Below are 18357 nucleotides of genomic sequence, written 5' to 3'. Positions count from 1 at the left end.
ACATTCTGTAAAAACCTCAAGTCTCGCCGTGAAAAGTTGTGAGATCTATATAATATCAAGTCGATTAATCTATTTAGTCTCTACTTAAAGGACCTTCTGTCTTAAGTTATTACGTATGTTAATATCATGCCAATTTAAAAAAAATACCTTTAAAACAAATAGATCGACTTGGTCATCGCAAGAAAACACAAATTCGCCATTAACATTTCAGGAGCATTAACTTCTCGTCGTGCTGTGTAGTGTGAAACATACTAATAATCAAATCATGCGATGGCCAGGTCGGTCTATTTGTTTTAGAGGTATTTTTTTTAAATTGGCATGATAATAACATACGTAATAACTTAAGACAGAAGGTCCTTTAAGTAGAGACTAAATAGATTAATCGACTTGGTATTATATAGATCTCACAACTTTTCACGGCGAGACTTGAGGTTTTTACAGAATGTTTTTGATGGTATTAGTATTGCAGTACATGGTATTTTATGCATTTTACCATTCTTGTTAAGAAATACGAATAAAGCTGCTTCCATGAACAAAAAAGAAGCCTTTACTAAGTAGAAATTTGATAACATTAGCAATAAAACTAGGTTCCTGTCTCTTGCTTAACACAACCCAATTCGCAGAAATGCAAAAACTTAAAACACAAAATAAAATAATCAGCATAAATCATATTCAAAGTCCATTCCTAGCGAAACACGCTTCATTTCAAAACTAACGTTCGCCTCGTCGAACATTTATTACGTATACAGAATAAAAAGACGATTGACCACGTGCCATGGCTCCGACAGCTATGCATATACATACTCCCCGATACTCATATAACTTGATATAAACAACACATATAGCTACGATCGCAGGTAGGTACGTATAGTACTATAGCGACTGTGTCCATTCATAAGAAGCGGTTCATTCATGCGGCCGCGAGGTGAATGGGAGCGAGAGAGACGGAAGATCCTAAGGTCGCGTTACAATAACAATGGATTCTTTTCGAATTCACATCAATGAGTTGAAATCCTGTTCTACGAATACATGAATGGTATTGTTCTGTGTATAAAACAATTGTATATGGCCGATGGCCGGTGGCGAGCGCTTTTGTTGGTCAAGTGGGTATTACGGGAAACAACAACCTCCTTACTTGTTACGGTGATCGCGGGAATTATCTCTTGTTCTGGTTTTTTTCCCAAAGCACTTGAGTGAAGTGGATAATCCTGCTTTTTAAAATTATTTTTAAAGTTTTTGAAAGATCTTTCTCGTTGTTTTAGTAAGTAATACTGTAATAGTATTACATCTTTATTCATAGAAAAGTCTAGTAACAGACTTTAAGCTCCAGCTTAAATGTTTTTTATCACAAAATATGACAGAAAGGAAACACTCAATATCTTAAGCGACAAAAAATTTGGCGTCATTTAATACTTCCAATGGAATTTTAAGTAGCATGTTTAAAAGTCGATAAAGGAAACGGTTATGGATAAAAAAATCTACAATAATTCTAACACCTACGCTAAAATTTTAATAGTCTAAGTTTACGGATACCGATCAAGATCGTAAAATAATAATAAAATTAACCCTATTAATGTTTATTTTATACACCGCACAATCTGTGGACGCGCCTTTACACCAGAGCAACAAGATTGTGTAAAAAAAACATCGTCGGTAGGAAGTTAACCCGTCGCAACCAAACAGTCTTGATCCTCAAGGAAAAAATATATATTTTATGATGTCATACAACGACTTCGTAATTTGACACTTTCACGATATTGTTAGTTATAAAGTGCCTATTCAAAACTCGTATATGTTAACGAATCATTATGAAATAACCTCTTTAAAACATATTTGTATGATTTTAACACTTCAAAACTAGTCGGAATGGTTATTGGTCCATCATTCTGCAGATTATGAAGCTAAAACTATCATAATTTTCTAATACATAGTCTTTTTATGTTCAAACAAATAAAATTTAACACACCTATCTGTGATGCCTAGATCTCAGTATAGACATTACGTAAGTATAAAAACGTTACTTTTTTATAAACTAAATGACTAAAAATATTTTTTAGTTTAAAACAGGAGAAAAATAATATTAGTAAGGCTTTCATTGATATCTTTGATCAAAGAAATGTTCTCGCGCCAAATTCACAGGAAAGCTTCGAAAGAATCAAGTCATACTGGTCGCAGTCGGAGGTGGTTATACCGGGCGCGTAGGCTAGGTCGTACCTGCCTCGGCGCGCTTGCTGCCAGTCCGAGCTTGCTCGACCTCACGACGCGACACAACGCACGCGACCCGATCACGCACGAACACCGAATATCGAACATTTTCAAACAATTCGAACGTTACATTTTGTTCGTCGATAGCTGTTTTTATTTGTGTTTATGTGTATAGCGAACATGCAAGTGTTAACCCCTTTGCTGTTGGCGTGGGCACTATGCGGGGTCCGAGCTGTGATAAGAACGCCGCTGGAGGCGTTTAGGCCTTCAGCAGAACTGCATCTGAGGAGACCAGACAAACTGTCGTTTCTACCACACAAGAGAATATCATCACCACAGAAGGGAGACCTCAAGATACTATATCAGACAGGGGTAAGTTTTATCAGAGCTTTCTTGTGGCAATGCGATGTAGGGATTTCATTACTTGCAACAATTTTATATTATTTCGGCTTACGAATGTAAGACACCTACTTATCGCTGTTATGTTGGCATTGAAGTTGGAAGTCAACCTTCAAAAAATCAAGATTGTCGTACAAATAAATGTTACGAATGTAAGTTAAAAAGTAATTGCCGGTTCGTAGTGTCGGTATTGGCGGGAATAGAAAACTAGGTGATAATAAATTAATTGAAACTGATAAATGATAAGTTGTTTTGAACAAAGTGGATGGTTTATTGGAGCATTGTTGTATAATTTAATATTTAAACGTAGAAGTCGTGACCGTTGTCACGAGCTGGGCTTCAAAGGAAATCGTTGTCTGTTTCTGAAACGCAATGTTTGTCATTTTTTGAATGACTTGAGTAACGAGAGATTGGTAAATGAGTGAAATAGTGAATCGTGATACATATTTTGTAAATTTGGAGAAGTAAACAGTGGTGTAACAGCAGATTTTAGCAGCACACCGCAACTAAGAACTAATCGAGCGATGGCAATAAACCACCTTCTTATAAAATAAAACTCAAATTATAAAATAAGTTTTATTGGAGCACTAAGTATAAAGCAAATAATAATAATAAGTAGGTTCACACCCTGTACATCCCTATTTCTTGAGGAATAAAAAAGGGGAATTGATAAGAAGTTGTGACTTTAAAACCTCAAGTAAAGAATAAATTGTCATGTATGTAACCACTTTTAATGATGAAGGGCAATCTATTAGCAATATAATCTATACTAATATTATAAAGCTGAAGAGTTTGTTTGTTTGTTTGTTTGTTTGTTTGTTTGAACGCGCTAATCTCGGGAACTACTGGTCCGATTTGAAAAATTCTTTCAGTGTTAGATAGCCTATTTATCGAGGAAGGTTATAGGCTATATAACATCACGCTGCGGTCATTAGGAGCGTAGTAGCAACGAAAAATGTTACAAAAACGGGGAAAATTTTGACTTATTCTCTTAGGTGACGCAAGCGAAGTTGCGCGGGTCAGCTAGTCCTTTCATATTCATTGAGTGGAAACAAGTTATATTACTACGTCAAGTTAAATTATTAATCAATAAACAACTACTGAGATTACGACAAGAAGTTTGTCACACACTACATTTTATAAACAAGTATTGAGATATAATATTATTATAAAATTGATTCTTAGATTAGTCTTCAACCTATTTCGAGGTGTATCAAGCAAACTTTTACAGTTTTACACTAAGGCCCTATCAGTAACATATGCGTAGTTTCTATAAAATATACGAATAATTTTCCTCATTATAGTCATCATTGCATCAATCAGCATCATCTCAAGTATCACATGATATGACGCATCACATATACTCCAGATCATAATGACCAGGTTCCACGAAGGGTTCCGCCCAACAATTAGACCAATTAAAACCGATAAATAGTACCAGAATGTCGACCATATTAATTTTCATAAACACGAAACACCATGACTAACTTCTACGGAGAAACGAAACAAGGAGAAAAAAGACGCGGAAAAATTCAAGCATTCGCAACGACGGATGTAACAACATATCTCTTAATAATACTCTCGATAAAAAGTTAAAAATGAGCACATAACACAACAAATATGCACTTAAAGCAATAAAAATAAAAGTAGTTCCGGATGTCAAGACTCGTCAGTTATATTTTTAAAACAACGATAATCATTATTATACTTAATTTTAAAGTCGATTCAAGAATATAATCGCTCTAACCTAGGTCCATAATTACGTCTGCTCGATAATAGTTTTAAAATATCGATTTATGCATTCGAATGTAGACATTAAAAACTAGTAGCATAAAATTCAAATTGTGAACGGCGGTGATGTTTTTTTGAAATGGTATTATAACGCTGGAAGCGTTGCGCGGGTGCGTAGGCGCGCGCGTAACACCGGTGGCGGCAGGTGTTCATTCACTCATTCTTATCTTGACAGCTTCGATGAGTTACGGGCCGAGCCTCGCTCCCGGCCCGTGTGTGCTATTTGCTATAAAAAAATATTTTTTTATGTCATTGCCTTTAAGCCCATTCGTAACGGTAACCGTCTTTTCGATCGTTCGTCTCTTTAAGCGATGGAATTTAAAGTTATCTTGTCGTTTATTCATATTTCGTTTTATGGGAGGGCTTAAATCTTGACAGATATACGAGTATTAAGCGGCGTGCGTTTTTTTCGTGGTTCGTTTTCCACAACAAAAAGTGCAATTTCGCCATTGTGCAGGTTAGAGAGTCGGCAGTGTTCGCAGTCAGCGAGCATTCAGTAACACAGCGGGTGTCAAAGTGCCAACTGGTAGATAATAGGCGAGTTTAGTGCTCCCGAGATTTGAATAACAAAACTACGAGAGGGTGTTTGTGATCTGGCCGATGCGACACACCTCTTGAATCCCGCCGGGCTCTTTGAAATGCTGAATGATAACATCTGAATAGATTCGTCACATATTACGTGTTATTATGTTGTTGCCTTAAGAAATGCAATGTCATTACAATGTACACGTGCTGTTGAAAAACACTTCAAAGAAGCGAATTTGGTGTTTTTGAATGGTATTGTTTGAATATTCTCACAGTCAAATTGAGTAAATTTATCCTCTCGAACGAATCTGAGGAGTTAAATTTAGTTGCGGATATAAATCATCATCCGCATTTGTCAAGATTGACAGTTGGTGCAATTTGCAAGTGCTAAAGGATGCCGCTCAAACAAGAGGGCTGGGATAATCAAATTTCATGGCACCGTCGGTGCGTCGCAGACAGACATACTGAATAGAATAATAGCGTTGCAATTTGGCTATAACCGCAGCGAGTGTCTCGACGAATCAATTGTTATTCCGTATTTGATTTGGCGACTTGCAATATCCTTGAAGAGTGTGTTACACTGATGCGAATAGTGATTCTTCAACAATTTGTTTAATACTTATGTATTATCATGCTAGTTGTTCAACAAAACAAATATGCAATTAGAGTAAATTAATAATTATCATATAAAATAAAGGTGAAGAAAAATAGCGGCACGATTCACGCGCTCTTTAAACACAAGACAAAATGCAATGTCAGCTAAGAAAAACAAAATAAGGAGATCTTTGACATAGCAACCGTCCAAGTTAAAAACACAACGTCTTGCCAAATTTTCTTCGATATATATATTATTACATAGGAACAAAGTTAATACGTCACTGTTGTTGCTAAGTATATTGCCGGTTCACTACATAGCACATCATCAATCATTATTAAAACATTATTAGACGTCGACCTCGGGGCGACTCGCCCTGTTTTTGTGCAATACGTCAATTTTCCATTACACAATGGATAGTTCCGTGTTGTAGGCGTGAAATAAGGTCACGATATGTGGAAGATAATATTATGTCGTGGGGAGAATGGGCTAAGAATGTCTTTGTTATTATTAAGTCACAAAAGAGCTTAAAGCTACTTTGAGACATAAATAATCCAGAACACCGTCTTATAAGCTTCTCTTCAGCGCTCTTGAAGTCAATTTCCTTCAGGTTTTCATCCAAAAGTTTGTAGAAGTTGGGTGGTTGAGAGCCAAAAAATTACATTATTTGATTCCTTATACAAGCTTACAGTAACTGTAAGCGTATTCATCCACAAAGCAAAGTATCGTAACCTTTCATGCTCGCCGTTCGTGACGTCAAAGGCGCCAATTTCGATTTAGAGAATTTTAATGCCGACATGAAAGCCGTGATTAAAGCAAGACCCGAAAACATATTCAAAGGCATACGTCAGCGAAAATTAACGATTTATTTTTAAATAACACTTTATTAGTGACATAAAACGGAGATATTAAATTCACGCAAATAGCGTCGCGATGCAATTTTTGTCGAAGACAATAAAAAAAAAGCCTGACACGAACGGCAGAGTCGCATGAATCAGCTAAAGCCATACATTTAAAAGTCGTAAAACGCTGATTGTCCAAAAAAAACTTAAATCAGTTGAACATAATGTGGTTTACGGTAAGTTTTTTCATTTAGCACTCAAGTGTCTGGCGCCATTTAATTGAACTATTAGCCTTTGCATATTTTGATAATAACAAATTCGTAATGGATGCTTGATGATTAATTACTGCAAAAATAAAAACTGGACTTCTTATTAACTCGTTGGATGTGTTACTTTGTTTGTTATAAATATCAGATACGGGCAAAATACATTTTTGGCACTGAATACAATTATATTGTCAAGCATCCCTACAAAAATAGTACAATGCAACATTTCCCAGGATACAGTCACTGCATATTTGAGGTTACAAAAATGCCTACAGGACTTACGCATATTTTAGCTAAATCGATAGACTCAAAACAAAGTCATGAACCGAGACATAATTTCACAGCTACAGATAAAATTTAAACGAAAACACTTATGCAAATGGCACATAACTTTTGCATAATTATGTGATGATTCCGCATGAGTCTCTGTAGTTACGAATTTATAACGAGAAGTGAGGAGAAATGACGCAAACAATTATTCATAGGCGACGTAAAATATTATGTATTGTTCGACAATAACAAAGATGGTCACAATATTATGAAACACAAAATAGTAAGTAGTGAATTGATTAGTCTCATTTCATCATCATATGAATTTTCATTCCTTTCGTACAGTTGTCTTATGTACTTCGATAGAAAACTCGTGCTCTTACGAGTACATTATCATTCATGCTCCGTATTTTATTTTATATTAACCAGTCTACATTACCGTACTCATCGGAAACCTTGTCAGAATGGTATTACTAATTCCTGTTTCTATTTTGATATTCTGTATTTATTTTTTTACGTCTTTTACGTACCGTATTTCAGTTTACTTTGCATTTGAAACTTGAATGTGGGACATCGAACGAATATTGTCAATGATATTTTCGATGCAATGGATTTAACTAGAGATGAGGTCAAATTGCATTGACATTAAAAATAATGTGCAGATTGACATTTCCATATTCTTGTAATATAAAATAATGAATATTTTTACGTTTTGACACGAAAATTATGAATAATGTACCGGGACTAAGAAATATATGTATCTTCAGGATACAAGTTAAACCACGCAGTTGAAGATCTATTTTTACTTTATCTATGTATATTTTCCCACTATTGGGGAAAGTTCCTAATTCTGACGAGAGGCTTCAAGCATCTTACATATTATTCTTAATGTTACCGTTACTGTATAATACTGTATATAATGTTTTACTGTATTACAGCTACTAGCTTTCTTAATTTTTTGATACATTTTTTTTTCATTCGTTTCTTTTTCAAAGCATGAACGAAACTACAAACAAAATAATGATTACACAACATTGCATACGAACAAAACAGGGTTAGAAATTCAACAAAAGCAAAAGGTTACCAGCCGGATTTAAAGAAAAATAAAATCAATAGGAAATAATGAGATAATTTACGCTTCGCTACGGACGGTGCGGGCAAAAAGCATGACACTGGGACACGCGTCAAGAAAACTTGATGATAAAAAACGTACCGAGAAAATGTTTAGACCCGAGGGATAGTATTGGGAGGTTGTGGTTAAAAATACATTTTGAGTTGTCGCTGTGTGTTTGTTTGGGAGCCTTATAAAAACTAATAGATGGATTAAGATAGGACTATCGTTACAAAAGATTATAGTTTGGATAGTAGATATTGGTATCAGATTTACATTGACTCGAAGATAATGACTTGAAGGTTTTGCAAGTGAATTACACGTAGATAAATAATATAATAAAAACCTTAACCTAAGCTAATGCTGCCTCGAAATACATTAAATAGTAAGTTAACTCAGAACAGACACCCATCAACTTCGTGATGATCTTCAAAGTTTTGTGCCCATAAAACTCGAGTGTACTCAAGCGGGATTACCGTGGATGTCTAACTGGGACCGGCTTCCGTCTCAAGGGGAGGCCACGTGTGTCTTCAATGGACCGCTCCGGATGCCCAGTCCCACAATAGGATCGTCTGTATACTAAAACTTAAACGACGTAAGTCATATACAAGAGTGGGTGGTTACGACTTTTTAAAACGTTGCAGACGCGTCCTGTGTTAGTGTATGAGGAAGTGAGAGTCGAGATTTTTTAAGTTCTTTATGTGAAGTGTTTGGGATTTGATTTGGTATTGAAAATTGTCTGTTTGTTTAGAGGATTCCCCTTTAATGTTGATCTTTAGATTTGTGTGGGAGGGATTACGAAATGACGCGTCAAGTTTATGTATGCAATGAACATCTATTAACATTAGCATTTACGTGATAACCTCTATTGATCGGCATATAAAAACGACAGGACGAATACACGTGAACGCTATTAGCCACCCGATATGTAATTCGCGAAAGCGTTACAAAATAGAAGTTTCAATTTTATTGACAACAACGCCTATGTGTTTACATTCGCGTAGGCATAATACCGCACGAACATTATACAAGTTGTTTCATAACTGCCGGTGTCATTGGACACATATGTATGACACGTATGACAATGTACACACGAGCACATTACGACTGACGTCTATGGCGCGTGGCCGACCATTCATACAATCGAAACGTGAGTCGTTGATGTCTTTTAAACGCGATACTGTGACGCTCACGATACGCCAACGTAAAGCCTTAATTACCCGTTTACTTGATTTATTGGGTGTAGTAAAATTAAAATAGAATGAAATTTAAATATTTTGATTATACTTATGTGTTAGATTAAATGCCTACGAGTTATTATGGCCATAAAATGAATTTAGCCATTTAAATAATTAATTTTTATACGGGTGTTATTTTATGATGTTAGCTTTTTTTATTTATTGGTTATATTGACATAGGATTCTATAATGATTTATTACGTGGAACTTTTTTCGATGTAATATTTTTTTGGATGTTTCTTAGAAATGTTTCGTATTAGTCAAAACTATATGGACATTGGCCTTAACCCCTCTCGTTCTGAGAAGAGCCTCGCCCAGCAGATCGGCAAAAAATAAATTATGGTGATGATTTAGAACTACATATTATGATTAATAAAAGTTATTGGAATTATATCCTATAATATTCGTGCTTAAGTACAACATGACTAATACATAACTTTGAAAGACTGAGAACAGTAAACTGGCTTATCATTCAACAACATCAATATTGGAAAATTCACTACAAGTATACTTCAAATGAGAAAGGAAACCTTCAATAGAGATTAAATTCTAGAAAGAGGTAAAATTAACTACCAGACAAAATCCAAAAAAGCCTCAACGAAGTCTGGCAAAAACAGCCTTCGGGGCCTAAAAAGAATTAACTGTAGATCCAAAATCCCCAAATCCAATAATTAATACGATTTCGTAAAAACCAATCTCGCATCCTTCATTTTAACTACACATGTTGTCCGGAGGGCTCTTCTAATTGTTAGTAATAAACAACACATGCCCGTAAGCTGTGGGGTAATTACTGGATTACTAATTTGTTCTCGGCTACCTGTGTTCCCGGAATGGTGCGGGGCATCCGGTGTCCGGCCCCCGAGGCATCCAATCCTTAGTATATAGTTTATTTGTCGGTATATAGACTCTGTTATGTATATCCTATGGGATATGTGCTTTAGTTTTGTGTACCTCTTTGAGAATTGTACCAGAAGTATAAAAATAAAAGTATAATGAATCTGACATGACCAATAACAGTGACCAAAACCATTTTAAAAATCAATGTCAAAATAAAAATCTTTTTTTTTGTTTTAATTATTTCAAAGTTAACACGTTTACATAAGTTCCAAATGAATACGTTGGTATTTTTGTTACTACTACTCTGAATACTACTAATATGATGAAACAAAAAAGCATTCTCTTCCTACCAGTAGTAATATTAAAAATACAATTTAACATCTCATCCTGCTCACTGAGATAGACAGTCAAAACAAATTAGCAAGAGCGAGATTATACATGAGATCTTAAATAAATCTTATACTAAAACGTTGTTTGCGTGTTTCAACTGAAACTTGACACAATCACGAACAGTCGTACCAAACAACAAAAACATAATATCTACATCTTTTTATGCAACATTAGCCGTTATAAAAACTATTGGTCCTTTTGATTTGATGAATTATTCAAACTGTGATCATCTCTTTTATATAATTCTTTCCCTCTAGCTAGAACATTATGCGAAACTGTCGTATAATTTTATACGATTGTCCTGTATAAGATTATAGTTGATTACGGAAGGGTTTTGATTGTGAACGGACAATTTTTATAGTATTATGGAAATTATCTATTTTTATATTCATCACAATAACAAAAATCGGTTTTGGGTTCAGTTCAGGTAATTTTAATTTTATTGGTACTTCATTCAACGTTTTGGAAATGATTCGCTATTGCAGATATAACTTGAAATCACAACTGCTCAATGAAAAACTTAACACCACGGAGTAACCAATAAAAAAACCCAAAAATAGCCTTACAGACTTTCACACTTATTTCTTCAGCAACATTGTAAATCAGCAAACTGAAAGTGTGAATGAGATAGTAATATGTGATAGTTGTTTGCTAGAAAGAGATGTATGGAGAAGGTTGTGGAAGGTCGGTGCGGCTAACAAATTATTTCATTAGAGTGGGCGCGGCGCTGGCGGCGCGCGCGCCACCTGTTCGAGCGACCGGATGCCGCGCCCCCCGCCCCGCGCACCCCTATGACACCCGCTAAGGGACTGAGGCTGTGGTTACAGTACCGGCGGACCAATTGTCGAGAGCAATGCTTTGATTTTTTGAACTACTTCTCCAATACCAGCAACTTCTGCTGAGGACTCTTCTGCGGCAGGAAGTCGACGTATCCGGTTGAAGAGTATACCTAAAACGCTTACTTGGTTGGTACCTAAATAAACAATCATGAAGTCTTAAATCAAATTCAGCTTTTAGATCCCCAGGTTCTTCTTGCCTATCGAGTATCGCATGTCTACCACTGACGACATATGTATATGTGACCCTGTTTTTTCGAGGCATAAGATTACTCTTATGACATAATTTTTTGATACTTGCAATGTGCGTAAAAGACAATTCGCTGACACAAAATACTTTAGTTAGAGATATCGCAGACATAGAAAGATTTATTTCCCAGAAGTTTTTGGTTGAAACATGAACCAATGCTACATAAGAATCGATAAATAAGAGCTTTGTGAGAGGAAGTTATTTAGGTGTACGAACTACTACAGACCCGTTAGATTCCCTTCCTTAAAAACTTCCTCCTACAGAGGAAATCATACAGTTTCGCAACATTAATATCTATGGGGCACTTCAATACGATAATAATAAGTTTTTATTTGGTGTTGTATGTTCTGACCGGTAAGTAGTCCAATAAACATAAAATCAAAGAGTTGTAAACGGAAAGGTAAATTTAATCTCGGTTCAAATTATCGAATAAAAAGTTTATCGCTTGCCGCTCGTCGTATAAAGCAGGACCTTTTCGACACTATCGTTCTGCCTTTGAAAATAAACGTTATTTTAATACTAACAGAGTAGAAATTAGCATCGCGAAAGATACTTGCTAATTCTGACTTTAGAAAAGGAAGAAAGCGATACGTCCTTTGAATCTGTCGCCCCCAGCGTTGTTCGTGTCTCAGATATCGTTCCCAAAAAATCCCCTAAGAACATCCGACGTCTCCTGAGGCATTAAAACGGCTATTCGTTTGTATAATGTGTGATCGCATATTCATAAATAAATTAACGACACGCGATACCACTCAACGGTACCCGTTGTTGCAAGTCTTTGCAAAACATCCTTTTTCTATTTCCCGAAACAAGATCGATGATAAATGTGTTTAACACAAACAGTACGTAGTACTATTGTGTTTTTGTTCGCCTTATTAAGGATTCAAAAGAGTCCGAAATGTAATTTTCTTACCACTGGCATTAGCATTCAGGTCGCCGCCGAGACTCCGTTAAATAAAGGCAAACTCTTGACGGAGTAAGTCAACAACCCATACAATGTATGTGGTATGGCTTTTTGTTTGTTACACAAAAGGGCTGTATCCGGTGTTTGGAAGATTCCAACCGAGGCCATTTCCGCGAAATCTATCGCAATACACAAGAAACGGGAAGCATATCCGGAACAACGAAAAAACAACGTTTTTTTAACACCTATCTGTTAACAGGGTTGTCAAATTGTGGGTCGAATTTTAATGTAAAGTTGAGTCGTATTTTAAAAAATATGGTTTATTTATAGCGTTGCTTGTCGTAGTTATGTAATTATGTTCTCATACTTGTATTACAAGGACAGGAAATAAAACTAATTTAGTATTCACTGCACATATCGCGACGATTGTAAACAGTATTGTTTCTGGGAATCGCAAAAAATATTGATTGAACTGTTACAGAATTAATTTGAAACAGAATGTGAGTTCTCGAAATATTTATTTCCAATTCAATTTGATTTTGAAATATTCGTAACGAAAGATTTAAAAGATAATTAAGATCTTTTAACGATATCAAAGCGATAGTAATTAACATTTTTACGACAGTCTGTCGCAAGTGAAAATCAAATTAAATCTAAACCAAAACCGTTTTATTGATCAAAACAAAAACTGGCACAATTTAAAACTAGAACAGTAATAAACAAGCGACACAAAAAATATTAATCGGATGTTGATCGTTTCCAATTAAACACAATAATTTATATCGTCCAGTAATAACTTAATTATAGCCGACGTAAAGGCAAGTAGCCCTGCAAGTTGCGCGCAGAAAAAAATCTTCCCACAGCTAACAGGTTGCCGAATGGCACGTTTTCCGGTCGGAAGTACGACCGATGGTCCTTTTCGACACAAAAAAATAATGAATGGATGCAGAGCACACATGTTCATATTGTGATTTTTTGGAACGTTATGATTAACATCGTTTCTACGTCGTACCTCATAATAATGTCTTTCATTACATACCCTTCGAAGGCAGGTGTCTTCGGAACACCTTCCATTTTTCCCACGCCGATTCCTTTTGTGGTAATGATTGATTCTTTCTGACTTCGTATTCTTTGTACAAATTGTATTGGCGAATGTGTCGATGGATACGCAAGTTGAATGATGAACATTTGCACGCGAATATTGATAGATTCCGTGCATAGCCGTCGTATCGCACACGTGTTTTAAGTGAACTGTGTTGTGTATATTTGGTGAATAGATTGCTATTGCGTGACATATGTTTGTTGAGGAAAATTTTTCAAAAAATAAAAGTGAATGGTGCTACAGTATAATTTGTTTTATAAATAGTTTTGAGAAGTTATTTTCGATATTTCATATGTACATGTTATAAAATAGTGACGGAAATAGTAGTACCGCTATATTTGATTTGATAAGGTTATTTTGAGAGGCTTTAAATAACTTGGTATTTTATAAATTAATGTTACGATGCCGATTCTATGAAAACAAGTAATGTTAAGCGTACCCTACGCATCAATTTTATAATGTTAAACATTCGCTGTGCTGAATCTAGGCTAATTTATAAAAACATGTGCTAATAAGAACTGTTCTTTGCTTCCAGGGTTCAGAGGAGGATCTTCCTGACTGCAGGCCAAGACAAGTGTGCAGTAAAGTGGACCTGTACGATGCGACGCAACCCTGGATCGAGAGGAAGTGTCGCTGTTTGGGACATAGACCTTGTTCTAGGTCAGTATTTTATTTTTCCCGCATTCCTCATAAAAGCAACTTGTTGTAGAGTTATCAATAGATTGTTTGAGTGAATAAATTACTACTTTTATGTAACAACCGTAGTGTTTCGCTGACAGGTTAAGTTTAATAGAAATAAATATAATAATTTATTATTAACTTTCGTAATCACTAACTGAAAAAAAAAACGTTTGACATCGATTTTAGCACACGTCTACAGCAACTCTTAAGAAACATTAAACACATATTTTCAAATTTCCATGAACAGAGTGTTATGCACATTTATACACTATATAAGGTGTTATAACATTGCCATATTGTTATTTCATCAATGAGCTGCGTTAGCTCCTAAATAGCAAATTAAAGTGAATGGATGCGACTCGAGGCCAAAGCCTTACGCTTACCAGAGATCACTATTTTTCGTTTTGAGTGAGCAACGATAGTTTTTGTTAATTGTCTCGGTGATAACGGATTAAGTAGGCGCTCTATTTTTTACAAAAATAAATTCGTTTGACGCTGGAAAAAATACAATAGGAACTATACGGTCTACGGATTTTGCAGAATTCCGTGTCTGGAATTAGTCAAGTCGAAAATTTTAGGAAGAAATAAAGAATAGGGCAGTTTTTGTCCGTATTTTCGAAAATCTTAGGTATCAACTTCCAATTTTGTTTTTTGAGAGAGTTTTATATTTATTTGTTGTATTTTTTTATTACAGTGATCTAACGGCAGACGACAACCACACGCTAGCAGATAAGACCACCCTCTACAAAACCTGCGAGCCTGTTAAACGTCTACCAAAATGCCGATACTTCAAAGACGCCGCCTGGATTATCTACTCGTTCCCCGATAGCAACGCCACACAGCAGATTGTCAATTGTCACTGTCCCAAGTTCTCAGTCACTTATTTATTGAAGAAACTACCGTACACGACACCTAGCGGAGAACAGGGGAACCAGTATCAGTTTGCGTGCTCACCACAAAGCGTAAGTTGCTTTCACTGTTCGTTTCTAGTTTAGACGCGCGTCGATAGATGGTACTAGTTGAGGTTTTGTTTGTTCGATACTTTTAGCTGAAAGTTAAGTTTTGGATTTAGTAAAATAATAAAAAATTGGGCAATTTTATAAATTCTGTTAACATAAAAGCGAGGAATTATAATTTACTTTTTTTTATTAAACATAATACAATTAGAGTGAACTTGAAAAGTTAGATAGCTTAAAGTTTAATTTGTATCCGAAGTCTAATTTAACATTTCTTTTTGTTACAGAGGTTACGTTGCTCAAGAAAGGAGCCATGCAAGCTATTCAGCGCGAGACGACGACACGAACAAATCGACGAAGTCAACGCAAACACAATTTGCCAGTGCCCCAGAGGTCACACATGCCCCCGGCATCATACGGAGACGGGGGTCCTGGCGGGCATCACGTACGCTTCAGAGGACATTCGCACATACCACGGATACTGCATGCCCGAGCCTCCACCCGACGCCTACAGATTTGTGGGAGATAAAGATTGAGTGAAAAATACCAACTAAACCCCTCAATGCAGTGTGATATTCAACCCAAAATGTACACAACCGTACATTCAGTGGACTGAACACATAACGATGTTGGCTTTGCTCATTTGCCTGTTTAGTACAAAAAGTGTTAAGCATGTTTGGTTTTAAAATCGACTAATTTGTTGAATAATTTAAACGATAGTGATGTCTGTTGTTACGGTTTTGGAAACCGAAACCGTAACTACGGGTGTCAATCGCACGCTAGTCTAACGACATGACGCGATCAAATATGTAAGAACAAAAAAATTTACTTGCAAAATGTACAACGATGTTTTAAGTGATACAGATGCTGTAAATAATTTATTTAAGTACTTTGTATTGCGAAATGTTTCTGTTATAATCGTGTAAATAATTTTAGTGTAAGCCGAATCATTCCAAACGTTTAGTTTAAATTATTATTTTTCATATTTTAATTATTATACTTGCCATACTTACGTAGTTTGTTGCGTTTGTTCCAGTCTTCCATTCCAGTCACGGAGACGAAGTTATGTTCATTGTTTTGTTTATGTTAACAAATTGTATGATAATAATTTTTTGTTATACGAAAACGCGTTATTTGATAGCAATATTTTAAGGTTGTAAGTTTTTTACGTTATTATCGATTGCAACGGATACTGAATTTGTTGTGATCTATAGATACCAGTTTACAGGTTTAACAAGTGACATAATAATGACAACACTAAATAACAGTTGTAGTCCTAATAAAATGTGAAACCTTTATTCGTAAACGTTTAGAAGATGCCCTATTATAATAAAATGTTATCTCTTTCTTCTTAACTAGTTAAAATGAGACAGAGAGAACTCAAAGTTTTAAACGTTTACGAATAAGGTAACAGTATAGTTTTAACGAACCGTTCTAATAGTAACATTAAGAACAAAATTGTGCTCTTTGATATTTTATCGGTCTTTGTTTTCTCTCACTAGAGTTTTACAACGGAAATTAAAAATTCTAGATAATGTATTGATAACGCTGTATCTATGTAAATATGATAGAATGTTGGTTTTTGTATAATGATACCCAAGATATGGTATGTCTTCCTTTATTTGTTTTATTATGTATAGGTATTAATAAGTTAAATTATTGACAGAAAGAATAAATGTTTCGATATCAATTTTATTATTGTTTTTTGTTGCTTCTATCCACTTCACATATCACGGAACAAAATGAAACGAATGTCATGTTATTGCGAATTAATGCAAACATAACGAAATTGCGAGAACAGTTTAGAAAGCTGATTTTTGTGTGAAATATAACATAAGCCCGTTAGACTTTATTCTACTATCAACTAAAAGTCCTTTTTTCTTTTGTATACTTATTTGACAATGTACTGGACGAAATTGAGATTGAGATATATCTGAAGCGACCAATGTTTGTCAAAATGTTTACACCAATATTTGTGTGTAATCGCGTATGAGTTGCTGCGTATGACCTTAACAAAATCAATGAACAAATGCTTAAGGAAAATACAAAACACTTGGCGTAGTTGCGTATCGAACGTGCGAAGTTCACGGGCTGTCATCCGTCACATTGAATTTACCTGTCCTACTATCGAAATAGTATTTTGAAAACCGCTAGGTTATTGGTTCGTGGTCGGCGAGACTAAGCCGCGATTATGACAACCACGTGTAGCCTCTTTAACGTAGCTAAAATATTTAAAAAAGCAATTTGTATTTAGTACTAGGTTAGAAAAATGACCGCCATTCTTAGGAAACCCAAAGAACTCTACCACTTGGTTTATACCAATATCATTCCCCTTTCTAAAACATGCGAGACTTATTTTGACCAAACGGGTTTCAGTTGCATTTTCCTTATTGACATTATACATAACTAATACATCCACAAGATCTAAACAATACTTAGTAATTATATTATAAAAACACCAAGCAATTAAATCTCAACGAAGCCGCTTTCCTTACTCCATACGACACGAAACGTCTGCGGAAATAAACTAGGCCTCCACAATGCACTTAATCGATTTCCCATACGCGCCGGCGGAGTAATCACTTGCTCAACAACACTTTTGTTGTGTGATCACACCGATACGGGATCATTGACATGCAGCATGCAACGGACGGCATTCGCAAGATTTTCATCATTATTACTACTTATTACACATCAATTTACGAACAATTACCGAGACTATGCGTATGGTTACGCACGCTCCGGCTAACGTTCCTGCCGCTGCTTATTCTGGAAACTAATAACGTAATAACATAATTGTGTAAATCTTATTACTTTGGATATTATATTCTTGTAATTTTATTTAGGTACACTAAAGACTGTTGTTTACATCACCTATATTTCTACATAATTTTTAGCAATTTTACTATTTTAGTGCTATTCTTCTTGCATGAATCATAGTTCTATGTTAAAGTTTCCCAAAAAGTTTTGGCATTTCTTTAACATTTACCGATGGAGCAGAGAAACATGACAAAATCCATCACTTGATTGAAGATTTTTCTACGAAAGATAAGTCACATTGCACATCAATATTCTTTAATAAGAAACTGTACAATTTATTCTGTATAATCCTTTAAAGCGTGAAAGATAGCCAACACACTTAGTCTTCATTGAAAAAGG

At 35.4% G+C, this 18357-nt stretch overlaps 2 protein-coding genes across 2 annotated transcripts in view; one reads left to right on the top strand and one right to left on the bottom strand.

Annotated features, from left to right (window-relative positions):
* Window positions 1-18357, bottom strand: part of LOC142978992 (elongation factor-like GTPase 1) — a 148159-nt gene that overhangs the window by 23619 nt on the left and 106183 nt on the right. The gene's annotated exons all lie outside the window — the stretch shown is intronic.
* aos (protein argos) lies at window positions 2228-16893 on the top strand. The gene is made up of 4 exons (XM_076123685.1): window positions 2228-2577; window positions 14097-14221; window positions 14937-15204; window positions 15486-16893. Exons 1-4 carry the CDS (start codon window positions 2371-2373, stop codon window positions 15732-15734), a joined length of 849 nt encoding a protein of 282 aa, XP_075979800.1. The 5' UTR covers window positions 2228-2370; the 3' UTR covers window positions 15735-16893.

Source organism: Anticarsia gemmatalis, chromosome 15 (genome assembly GCF_050436995.1).
Source record: "Anticarsia gemmatalis isolate Benzon Research Colony breed Stoneville strain chromosome 15, ilAntGemm2 primary, whole genome shotgun sequence".
Classification (NCBI taxonomy): domain Eukaryota; kingdom Metazoa; phylum Arthropoda; class Insecta; order Lepidoptera; family Erebidae; genus Anticarsia; species Anticarsia gemmatalis.
The sequence above is the reverse complement of the archived record's forward strand: the minus strand, read 5'-3'. Positions and strand labels throughout refer to the sequence as shown.